Genomic DNA, 12,250 nt, shown 5'->3' on the forward strand with positions numbered 1-12,250 from the left:
ATCTACCTTTTTCTTCTACTTTTATGCTAAACCTATAAAATAGACCAATTTATTGTCAAAATTGTGAAAAAAATGAACTTTTTTAAAAAGAAAATTACCAAAGAAAATCTTGTTTCTCAACAATTAAGACAAAAAAAAAAAAAAACAGAAAAAAATCGTTTTAAAACATTTTTAGAGTTTTGTTTTTTTTTTGTCAAAAAATCTAAAATAAAAGTTCCAAAAAAAAGTCTCATTTTTTGCTAAAAATGCAGAAAACAACTTTTTTTGGTCAAAATTTCTAGAAAGTCTTGCTTTTTGTCGCCAGAAAATCTGATTTTTCTGACATTGTAAAATACATAAAAAAATCTGTTTTTTTTAATCAAAATAAGTACCAATTTAAAACCCACTTACTTGTGAAAATTGTAAAAAAAATGACCAATTTTTGGTCAAAGTGGTTGTACAAAGCCTAAAAACTGTTTTTTGTCAAATTTGTCAGACAGTCTTTTTTTTTTTGCCAAAATCTGAGGATGACCTTTTTTGTGATAATTTGCCTAAAATATTAAATCCTACTATTTGTTCAAAAATACAGAAATAGACAAAAGGTTTGTTCGGTTACTAAAATTGTTAGATTCTTCACAGTTTGAAATAAGATTTTTGAGGGCAATTTATTCAGGGGAGGAATCAAGAAATTGGTAAACGTCCTTTCAGTAATCTAGACAATTATGATAGGAAAATTGAAAATACAAGTCAACAAAAATTAATGATTGTAGGAGTTCTCAGAACTTTTTTGTTGTTGGCATTTTAAAGTAGGTAGGAAACGAAACCAGTGACGATTTTTGAATTATTTTGAGAAAGTTTTCTCCTATCAAAAATGCCAAGATGTATCAGTAAATTAAAAATACAAACCTACATAGATACTTGGAAAATGAAATGAACATGAAATAAAGGAACAGCCACAAATAGGTATAGGTAACGTACATTTTGCAAATTATAGTACATGTAGGTACCTACCTTATTATTTTTTGCCAATTCGTCGTAGAAATCTATATCATAAACCTACGTGTACTGAACAAATAAAAACAAAATTAGGAAAAAGAAAACATAACTCTTCTTTATCGAATTAATAAATAGCTTGCACGTAGGAATTAGGAAGGTACCAATTTATCCACTTCGTAGTCTAAAATAATGTAAGCAAGGCTAATATAGGTACCCAATATTTCTAAAAAAAATTCCTTTCCTAGTTGAATATTATGGGAAAATATTTTCCATCATGTTTCCGATAATCTAACATAATGACTACCTCGCTAAGTAAATAACGACCAAACGAATTGCCTAAAATTACCCATTCGGCGTTGATTTCCGATAGATAATGGAAAATCACGGTGAATTTTTCGTAGGTACTTCGTATGTAGGTATTACATGTCGAGAGTCGCGAGCAACAATTTCTTAACCAGGTGACATATTACACAGCTGGGTAACAGAACGACGACGATGAGTAGGATAATTCTACGGTAGTTATATTTTCGTGCTCTTAATGATGCGCGTTCATTACCGACAAATGTGTTTTTCTTTCGACAATTATAAGACTAGAGAACTCCATCACCGAAACGTGTTAGCGTATAGTAAAGCACCAGTAGTTGTAGATACTTTTCGTCATGAAATCAAATACGAAAGACGATCATAACGATAAGAGTTTCGAGCAATGGGTAATCAAAAGGAAATTTTTTTCTCATTACAGAATCGTAGCATGTTATAATTCGGATGTACGACGAATGTCTGCAGAAGGAGCTGTCATGTGCTCCGATAATCCAGCCTACGGTTCGTCTCCGTACCAAGGACGCCAACGCAAGTTCAGTTTTCCCGCTTCGTTCCATTCGAATATCCTGCAATCGAGAACTTTCCAAGATATCAACAGCGGTAACAACCTGCAACAGTTTTTCTTGAACAGGAGACGATTCAGTAATGTTGGAGATGCGGTTACCAGGAAGCTGTCAACCACCATTGGTTGGAGGAATACGCAGGTGATCGGTAAATCAGCAAGTTTTAGGTTCGAGTAATAAGAAAAAAAAAAAGAGGTAAAGAATTGAATTTATAAACACGTCGTGTTTGTTTTATACTTAATAGGTTCCTACGCAAGAGATCGTTAGACATGGTAAAACATTATGTGGACAGTATATCAGATGTAGGCTCAAACGATCAGGATTATTTACCAAAAAATGCGGATTGCAGAGGCTCAGAAGTGCGGCCAGTTTACCCGAAGGAATGATTATTCGCGAAGTCTTCCCCGAACTATTAACTATTGGTAGGTGTATCGTAGAAGTTTGCCAATATTCACATCGCGAATGTAGGTAATCTAATCGATGATATTTTGCTCCAGGACAAGAATTAGAAAGAATGCACCCGAAGTTATACACAGGTGTAGCGAAACAAGCCAACGGTGCGTGTGCCGGAGGAATAATTATCACCGAGAAGTCAGCGAGAAAGATATTGATCAGCGTAGCTCGATCTTTATTTCGTCCTGATATATCTTGGGCAAAGATTATTTCGTTTTTCGCAGTCGCCGGAGGTCTAGCGACCGATTGCGTTAGACAGAACCATATAGAATTCATTCCACATATCATAGAAACCTTCGGAGAAATAATTGAAGATGAATTGGCATCTTGGATTAACGATAATGGCGGATGGGTAAATTTTAATCATTTTCGGGGCTCGTGCTCGAATTTTTTCCACAATAAAGTACCTAACTCTGGTAACTAAAAAAGCTCGAAACAAAACGAGAGGTAAACATTTTAATGTGAAAAACATCACGAAAAAAAAACAAAAAAATGAACATTACAAATTGAAATGTTCTGGTTTTCAGTTGATCTATTTTGAGAACTTTTGATTAAAAAAAAGCGAGCAATTTTTCTTTTCATTTTTGGCAACGAAGTACAAATTTTTGCAGTTCCTAACAAAAAAAAATAGGTAAAAAACGAGATCTTTACAATTTAAGCAAAAAATTGTTTTTGGAAATTTCAGTCAAAAAAGTGAAATTTTAAGACAATTTTGTGGAAAAAAGTGAGACATGGATTTTTGGATTGTTTTGCAAAAAAAAAAAACGACCCATAAAATAAAGTACATGAACAAAAAATTACAAAACGTGAGCTAAACATTTTAATGTGAAAAACAGCACGAAAAAAAACAAAAAAAATGAACATTACAAATTGAAATGTTCTGGTTTTTACTTAAGTAGTTGATCTATTTTGAGAACTTTTGATTAAAAAAAAGCGAGCAATTTTTCTTTTTTATTTTTGGCAACAAAGTGAAAATGTTTGCAGTTCCTAACAAAAAAAAAAAAAAAAAAAAAAAAAAAAAGGTAAAAAACAAGACTTTTTTACAATTTAAGCAAAAAATTGTTTTTGGAAATTTCAGTCAAAAAAGTGAAATTTTAAGACAATTTTTTGGAAAAAAGTGAGACATAGATTTTTAGATTTTTTTGCAAAAAAAAACAACAATTTTTAACAATTTTTTTAAAAAGCCAGTATTTTTGACATTTTTAAAGAAAAATCAACACTGACAGTTTCAGCCTAAGAAGCAGGACTTTTTCGGAATTATTGGTGAAAAAGTGATACCATTAGTAAGTTTCAGGCTAAAATAGAAAGTTTGCTGAAAAGCGAAGATTTAAGTCGAAAAACAAAAATTTGACAATTATTTTACATAAAAAAGTGTTACACCTTATTTTGGACAATTTCTGAAGAAAAGTGAGATTGGATAACTTTTGTAAAAAAGTGAGATTTTTTGGAATTTTTGGTAAAATTGAAAGGACAATTCAAGACTTGATCAATTTCAACAAAAAGCACCAATTTTTGGAGGATTATTGGCAAAGAAATTATATTTTTTGCGAAGAGCAGGTCTTTTATGCAGTTGATGAGTTGAGTAAAAAAAAAAAAATACTTTTTGATGATTCTAGGTGATTAGGCGAGACTTTTTAAATTGTTAAAAACCTACATAGAATTCTTGGCAATTTTTGGCAAATAAACTAGACTTTTAGATTATTTTACCAAAAAAAAGACATTTTTAAAAATTTTGCAAAGAAACGTGATTTTTTGTTAATTTTTGAGCAAGTGAAAATTTTTGACTACTTTTTGCAATAAGCAAGACTGGCAATTTTATCAGTAAACATCACTTTTTGGCAATTAGGCTACTGGCAAAAAAATGATCCTTTTTCGCAATCTCTGTTGGAAACGCGAGTCTTTTCAATTTTTTCAACTAAAAAAAGAGAATTTTTGGCAAAACAACGAGGCTGTTGGGTAATTTTCAAGGAAAAATCAAGGCTTTTTGGAAGTTTTGGAGAAAATGCAACAATTTTCAGCAACAAACGATGCTATTTGGCAATTTCGACCAAAGTTGATATTTTCCTCCCATTTTTGGAAGATAGAGAGACTTTGGCAATTGATATTATTAGCATTTTTATTTTTTTTCAAGATGTACAAAAGGAGTTAATTCTTTGAAAAAATGAAAACTTGTTTAAAAAAAAAGTGACTTTAGTAACCAAAACACCTAAAAACTAGTTGAGTACGAGCCCTGCATTTTTCTTTTCAATTCTGCGATCGCTGCTTCTAATTTAGTTCCATTTTTCTGTTCACAGGTGTCATTACAAAATTACTATAAACCAAAGAATCCACAAATATCTATAGCGAAGACATACATATTGTGTTTTTGTTTCGTACTTTTTGCTATATTTGTTTTCGTTTTATTACTCAAATGGTGCGGTAAACTCGCTTTATAATAATTAATTTACCTGCGTACTTTTTAAATACATTCGACATCAACTTTCGTTTCTTTACTAATTCGCTGTTTATATTCTTCGAACAACTCAACGCAAACTGAGACTGAATTCAAGTCTGAAAAATTGAACTCATAAAATTCACCCAAGAAACACCAATCACCCTACGAAAGTTGCGAATAATCTATCTAAACAAATCTACAAAACCCAACAATGGTCACTCAAATTAAACTCACGATGAAAAAAGAAATTCATAATCGAAAATATCAATACCTTTATTCGTAACCATTAACGACAATATTAAGCAACGTTATTGACATCGTAATACGTAAGCTGATGATGTATCGAGTGCCAACTGATTTTTTTTATAATGCAAAAAGATCCAGACAGCGGTAGGTAATTCGTTAATATTCAACAATCATAATATTTTACGTAGTTAATGATTTCGAACCTAAAAATATAAGACAATTGAATCAAAATTGGAGAAATATTACGAAATGAAAACAGTATTGTAGATTCGGAAAATAAATATATTAATATAAAACATCCAACATAACGAATACATTAAAAGTCTGATTGCAAAATAGTATTTGAAAATATAAAATGCCGAATGTGACAACCGTTCAGTGAACGTGAAGTTCGCTGTTTTGGAGTAGATTGCAACATGTAGCTCATTCACTATCAAGATATTATAACGTAATGTATTTTTTTAAAAATCTTACAAAAATTGCGCCAAAAACACGATATCATGAGGGTTAGCATTTTTCTTCTTCAAGACCATGCTTGAAAAACATCAATACGGGTACACTGTCGCCATTGATTTCTCTGTATTCCAAGAAAGCTACCATGCCGTCGGTGTCCATAGATTCACCTGTATCGAATTGAAAATCATTAATTCGTTGTACTACTAATAATTAATATTATCTATTCAAGTACGAGATACATTACCAGTGAAAAATTGTAAATCTTTAAATCTTCCCAAAATATCTTTCATTACTTTATTGACATTAGATTTGAAAAGGTCGACTTCATCGCTTTTGTTTTCTTCCATTTTGGCTACCAATCTAAGACAAAAAACCATTTCAACGATTAGTAATACATACAACGACAGTACAAAATATGGGTGTGCTAAGACACAAAACATACCTTTTCATGTATTCTTTCAAGTAAAGCGTGTACGATTTTTTGTCACCAAAAGCAAAAGATTCAGCCAATCGATGATTCAATACAACATCAACTCCGGATTCAACGTTTTCATCGCTACCTTCACCAGCTTCTTCGGCTGATGGGTTGAAACCTTCTAATTGAATTTCACCCTGTTTACGGGTTACGTGCTGTAACACAAATATTACGATACTCATTAGAATTACAAATCAAACACGAGTAATTATCTACCATCAGGTTACAGTCGATTATCACTTTATTCGGATAGTCAACAACTAAACCCCGATAGTGAGTTGATGTAGCATGATATGCTTCCAATATTCAATCAATTAGTGAATATCAGATATTAGAACATGCACATACGATATGAATACATAATTTTTCGTGTACGTCACTTACTTTGCCGTATACTTCATATACAACGCCATCGATTAGTTTCATTTTGTATGTGTCAGAGAACATTTCATCTCCTGAAATCATAAATAAATTAACCATTACTATTGCGAATACCTTGAAGAACGGAATAATCAAAAGCGTTAAGATCAAAGTACAATGTTAAGGGCAAAGGTAAATGAACTTCTGAGAAGAAAGACTGCTGGAAATATGAAAACGATACATGAAATATGTTATCATTTTCAATAGGTTCTCACACATGATAATTTTAATACAGAAAATTGGGAGAAATATTGAAACTCTGATGAATGAGTATTCAAAAAACGCTATAAATCACGAGGAAAAAGCATACAAGTGGTGATGATGATTATGTAGATAGTGACGTCGCACGCGGGCCTAATCTCTGCCATAAGTTGAGAAAGATTTTTCATTATGAATTAACTTATTATGGTACATTATGAGTATTCATTAGAATCACCAACTTACCGGTGAAGATATCCTTGTAAATCCTCATGATGGAAGACGATTATTTTTAATTAATTTGCTAAAATAAAACTCAACACACACTCCACGAAACGTTCTCAAACGAAAAGAACGAGAAAGCCAGAAAACAAAATAGAATTCACGTTTTACGAACACCTGGATAAATGGCAAACCAAGCTGGTGAAAGTTTTTGAAACCAAGTTACAATTATACACGTTAGAGAGCGCTAATGAAAACTCTGAACATTTTTTTTTATGAAAAATTTTTATTTTCAATTTTTTTGCTCGTCTTATGAATTTGAGTAATTTTTAATTTTTAATTGATTTCCTGCTTACTTTTTGATTTTTTTTAAATGTGTATTTTGCACTTTATTTTTCTAAAACTTTGAAAGCTCAAAGTTGTTTAATTCAGTTCCTCGTCTTGACATCACTGATTTTCGAGACCAAAAATCAAAAACACTTTTTATTTCCCTCCATCGGAAGTTTGGTAACATTGAAGCGTTTTCAAAAACAAAAGGGAAACCGTTAATTTCATTGTAGTTGAAGTGAAAAGTGGAAATTTAGTTGTAAAATGTGTCGGTTTACGTTTTATTTTTTACTTATATTTTAAATTTCGATATACATTTAGGAAGAAAACATCTTCAAGATCATCGTTCCAATGAACCCGGTGTTATATCGCTGATATAAACACAGTATCATCGTTTCAAGTTCCAAGGCTCGATAGTCCGCCAAAAATACGAGTTTTTGCGGCTTTCTTCATTTTGTTGATAGAATTCCAAGTAAGTGATTAAAAATGACGCTCAACACTAGCGAAGTTTTGGATTTATCCAAGGAGAATGTGCAACCGTTAAGACAAGGCAGAAAAGCAGCTCAATTGAAAACTGCCCTCCAAGCTCAAACTGACCCAGAGATGCAACATCGTCTGCTGAAAGAACGCGAGTAAGTTTTCGATTTAATTCCGATATTCAGTAATGTTTATGTGAAATTAAAACCGAAACTTTTCCGTAGGAGATTCGAATTCATGATTCGTATGTACGAAGGAGATGATCCGTTAGAACCTTATTATGAATATGCTGCTTGGTTAGAGCAAAGTTTTCCTCGATTGGGACGCGAAAGTAATCTTCTCCCGTTGCTAGAAAATGTCTTGATGAAATTTAAAGACAATGAGAAGTATCGACAAGATCCACGTTTCGTTCATCTTCTTATCAAATACGTGAGTGAATGTTTTTTAACGTATATCTTCGCCTTATGCATGATTCATAACGTTGAATTTATTTTCTAGATCAACGCTCAATCAAACCCGCTAGAACTGTATCAACTGTCGTATAATCAAGGTTTAGGAACGATGTGTAGTGCGCTGTATAAAGCTTGGGCCGAAGAACTAGACAAAAGTAATGATTTCAAAAGAGCGGATCAAATTTACCAATTAGGACTTCAGTGTCGTGCTCAACCTATCGAAGAACTACAAAATGCTCACATGTAAGATGAATATAACGTTTACTTTAAATCCTGCTTATGATAACCGACTGTCATATTTATATCATGAATTTATTCCACAGTCAATTTCAGTTAAGCATCGCTCGTAAAATGATAGAAGGAAATATTAACAATAACAATACCGAACAAAATACTGAGAATTCTAGAGCAGCGCTTTCTAAATTGCAACCGTCGAAAGTGAAAAGTAATCGAATTAGTAAAGATACAGCAGGGATCTTCCAAGTTGCAAATCGTGAGACAAAAAATAACGCTGCGGTTGGAAAATTCAAGGTTTATCAAGAGGTATGCTTTCTTGCGCAATTCTATTACGTTATTACCTTCACAATATTGAAAATATATAAACGTATGTTCAGGATGAACCAGATGGAATCGTGAAAGCTGATTTCAAGAATAAGAGTGAAAAAATCAGCAGAGGAAGTATTGCCGAAAGAGAAAATATCATGAAAGCAGGAAAATGGACTGGCCAGAAGCAAAAACAAAGCGTTTCTAGACCATCTATGCCTACAACTCCTTCGTTTCAAAGTGAGTTGATAATTTTCAAATTCTGTTATCACTTGGTATTTATGATGGATGACTGAAACTCATTTCCAACAGTTCACGAAGATCCTGAAGCAGCTTGCGATATGGTCAGAACGGTAATTAGACCTCGAGCCTTGAAACTGAGGAGAGAAGAATTTAAATGTCCTGTAGCTATATTCGAAAAGGAGGACCCTACAAAAAGGCCAATGTATCCGAAAGACTTGGTAATTTTCGTTCTGTTTCATTTTATGTTCATTTCGTGACGCTTGTGACGAGACGAAAATAATTTTGAATTTACAGGTTTACGTCGGAGATAGAGATATTCAGTTAGAAGAATTACGAGCTGCTATGTATTGGCGCAGAGTTGAAAAAGAAGGTGGGTATTCATCCCAATAGTGTATCAATTCACCCCTCTTATACATATGATTTAATCGCGAATACGAATTTTACAGAGCAACGAAAACAATATCTTCAGAAAGACGCCGAGGCTCTTATGGAAACTCCCAATAAACAATGTTTCGATCAGCCTAAGAATAAATCGGAAGCCAAACTGCCGCAATCGCATTCCTCTTGCGAAACATATCGCAATTATGTAACGGAGAATTCCAGCTCTAAAGTGCAGCAAAACTTACCAATGGAGCCATTGAACAATAAAACTGAACCAAACAGTGATAATCTACATTCCTGTCTCAAAACTTCGGAGAAAAAAGTTTCAACAGATGTTAAAAATAGTCAATTTAGTATTTCGCCGGCGGATCAAAGTTACAAAAAACTCGAGAAAAAGACTGAACCTTTATATCACATTCACGAAACTTCGCAGAGAAATGTCTCAGCTGAAAATGTAAATTTTCAAACGTGTATTTTTGAACCTATATTTTATTTCAGCAAAGTATTAATCCCGTTTCTTCAAATTCCAGGATCCTTTAGTTGGCTTATTCGAAAAAGGAGGTTGTGCTCCGCATTACAGTCCTTCTACATCATTTACTGTGAATACTCGAGCTGCGATGAATGTCATACAAACAATGTGGGCGAGTCCTTTACCTGATTCTAGTACGTACATTTGATTAAATTCTTACCCGAGACAAAAGTTCTAATTCTAACACGTAATAATCTTATTCTTTTAATATTTTCTCAACAGCTGTCAAAAAACCTATGAGTGATTTCGACGACTCCATGTTCAAAGTGCCATCACGTTCACCGCCAGTCAGTCGTCACGCTCAGAAAAAATTAACATTCCCAATCTTCAGCGATGACGACAGCAAGCTTTCTCGACCATCGGATAAATTATCATTCCCTGTGTTCTGCGACGATGTACCTGTTACTTCTACACAGAAAATGAAAAGTCCACAGATCTCGCCACTTGACAAACTTTCATTCCCCGTCTTTGCGGAAGAAATGCCGGCTACTTCGACGCAAAAGTCACAAAGCACTGAGGTTACTCCGGCCAATAAAGCGCCATTTTCTGTATGCACCGACGACATGCTCGTAACTCCAACGCAAAAATCAAATGACTCGAAAAAGACGTCTGGTAAATTATCATTCCCTATATTCGTTGACGAATTTCCACCTACATCTACTCAAAAATCAGTCTTGAAAGCGACTCCTGATCAACGTCCATTCCAACTTTTCACCGATACACCCGCTGCCTCGTTGCAAAAACCCATGAACTTGAAATCTACTGCCGATAAACTTTCATTCCCTATGGACGATATGCCTGTGATTTCTACGCACTCGGACAGCAAGAAAAGTAACGCGGAGAATAAATTCTCGTTCCCGATTTATACTGATGATGGAATCATGCCCTTGATGGGAACGAAAAGTGAAACGAAACGGAATCAGTTCTCCGATGTGGAGAAACTGCTGTTCCCTATCGATAAAGATGACGATATTCCGAGCTCATCGGTCAAAAGTACCGAAGTGTGTACTCCCGTACAATCGGATAAATATTCTATACCGTTAATTGTGCCAGTCAATTTAGCCGATACGCCACTTCAGCCAGAAAACAAGGAGAATTTACCTCCCAAAAGTTACTGTACTCCGATCGAACGTAGACCTTTATCTGGTATTCTAACTCCCGCCTGTAATGTATCGGTTCAACCGCTGGATGATGACGATAGCGAGGATGATGAGGACTATTGCAAAATGGTGAGCAAAAACTGTTGTAAAATGATATTTTCCAGTTTTGAATGAAGTATAATCCGAGATCGTGTGTTTTCAGATTCCCAAAGGTAATGACTTTGACGAAGAAACGTGTTCTACTAAAGCGTTCGCTATTGCATTACCTTCGTCGACTCCTTTCGGTCGCTCTCGTCAATCATCATCTCGAAAATCGTTACTATACAACGGGTAATTTTGATTCACGTTCTGAATGAATGCAAATCCTTTAAAAAATATGCATATTAACAATTGCTTTGCTTTATTTTAGTTCGTATATTGCCGAAGAAGATACTCCCAAAAGTACTACCGAAGATAGTAAACACGCTAATGGACAGCATCTCAGTTTAATCCTCGAAAATTCTAAAGAACAAGGTAGTAACTCGTCTGGAGGAAGTTCGGCTGTGCATAAGTAAGATTTCAAACCACTTCGCCATTTTTGACATCTCTATCGAATCGATTACTTATCTTTTTTGGTTTTTTTTTTGCAGATAATCTAGGGATGGATACCTTTGATATGTTTGTGTAATTTTGTTTTAAGGAAACCATGCATTTATAAAATATGTCTTAACTGTTCATGACAAATTATGATTTTAATGCTTATTTATGTATTGTTAGGCTATAGTGAAACTTGTTTTTATATATTTTTAGAGTAATTTTTTATATAATAAACGTTTTTTTGTCAATCATTAAACTTGCTGTGAAATATTACACGTTTTTTTCGTGAAACATAAATAAAAATATGTAGCAAATTTTATATCGATTGCTGAAATTTATTTGCTCACCTGCTCAAAATTCATAAATTGCCACCAATGGAGTAGTCGAACCAAAGATCTCGTTTTCCATGAAAATAACGCCGAAAAATAGTCTGAAGTTGGGGTTTTTTGCAACCCAAAAAATAAACTTTGGTTTTTAGAATGGATGTTAAATGCCAGAAAAAACGTATGAATTTTCGCAGAATGGTTTTTACTATTTTTGAAGGAGTTTGAGCCCAAAATTGGGTCATACTTTTTGGGATTTTCAGAAAAATTGTCAGTCATTCGACATTTCGAAAAAAATTCCAATATTTTGATAAAAATGTGTTTTGTGAAGAATTTTGGCGCAAAATTGGTTTATAATTTCTGAGATTTTTGGAGAAGACGTCTTTCGAGATTTTCAAAAAAATTTCGAATATTTCTATTTATTTTGATTTTAGCAAAAAAAATTTTTAAAGAGTTTTGAACTCAAATTTGGGTCTTGACTCAATTGAAATGCTTTTTGAGAATTATTGAAAAATTTTGAGCCCAAAACTGGGCCA

The 12,250-nt window shown here is 33.5% G+C and overlaps 3 protein-coding genes across 6 annotated transcripts in view; 2 read left to right on the forward strand and 1 right to left on the reverse strand.

Annotated features, from left to right (window-relative positions):
• Positions 1-5,610, forward strand: part of LOC135831217 (bcl-2-related ovarian killer protein homolog B-like) — a 35,954-nt gene extending 30,344 nt beyond the window's left edge. For all 3 annotated transcript variants that reach the window (XM_065343539.1, XM_065343540.1, XM_065343538.1), the window contains exons 2-5: positions 1,718-2,000; positions 2,104-2,281; positions 2,357-2,664; positions 4,607-5,610. In XM_065343539.1, coding sequence (XP_065199611.1) covers positions 1,752-2,000; positions 2,104-2,281; positions 2,357-2,664; positions 4,607-4,747 — 876 coding nt within the window. In that variant the 5' untranslated portion in view covers positions 1,718-1,751 and the 3' untranslated portion in view covers positions 4,748-5,610. The remainder of the gene's footprint in view (positions 1-1,717; positions 2,001-2,103; positions 2,282-2,356; positions 2,665-4,606) is intronic.
• Tctp (translationally controlled tumor protein) lies at positions 5,002-6,947 on the reverse strand. Of its 2 annotated transcripts, XM_065343547.1 has the most exons (6): positions 6,788-6,947; positions 6,308-6,378; positions 5,891-6,078; positions 5,693-5,808; positions 5,467-5,615; positions 5,002-5,195 (listed from the first exon to the last, which is right to left on the reverse strand). In XM_065343547.1, exons 1-5 carry the CDS (start codon positions 6,813-6,815, stop codon positions 5,500-5,502), a joined length of 519 nt encoding a protein of 172 aa, XP_065199619.1. In that variant the 5' UTR covers positions 6,816-6,947; the 3' UTR covers positions 5,002-5,195; positions 5,467-5,499. The 2 variants fall into 2 exon arrangements, with proteins under 2 accessions (XP_065199619.1, XP_065199618.1); XM_065343546.1 differs by lacking the exon at positions 5,002-5,195 and having other exon boundaries at positions 5,254-5,615.
• Positions 6,948-7,297: 350 nt separating this feature from the next.
• Positions 7,298-11,710, forward strand: LOC135831222 (probable inactive serine/threonine-protein kinase bub1). The gene is made up of 13 exons (XM_065343548.1): positions 7,298-7,722; positions 7,792-7,996; positions 8,066-8,262; positions 8,343-8,562; positions 8,634-8,802; positions 8,875-9,023; positions 9,100-9,175; positions 9,252-9,640; positions 9,717-9,849; positions 9,938-10,944; positions 11,018-11,145; positions 11,225-11,365; positions 11,445-11,710. Exons 1-13 carry the CDS (start codon positions 7,577-7,579, stop codon positions 11,446-11,448), a joined length of 2,964 nt encoding a protein of 987 aa, XP_065199620.1. The 5' UTR covers positions 7,298-7,576; the 3' UTR covers positions 11,449-11,710.
• The last annotated feature ends 540 nt before the right edge of the window (positions 11,711-12,250 follow it).

The sequence above is a fragment of the Planococcus citri genome, chromosome 1 (assembly GCF_950023065.1).
Source record: "Planococcus citri chromosome 1, ihPlaCitr1.1, whole genome shotgun sequence".
Taxonomy (NCBI): Eukaryota; Metazoa; Arthropoda; class Insecta; order Hemiptera; family Pseudococcidae; genus Planococcus; species Planococcus citri.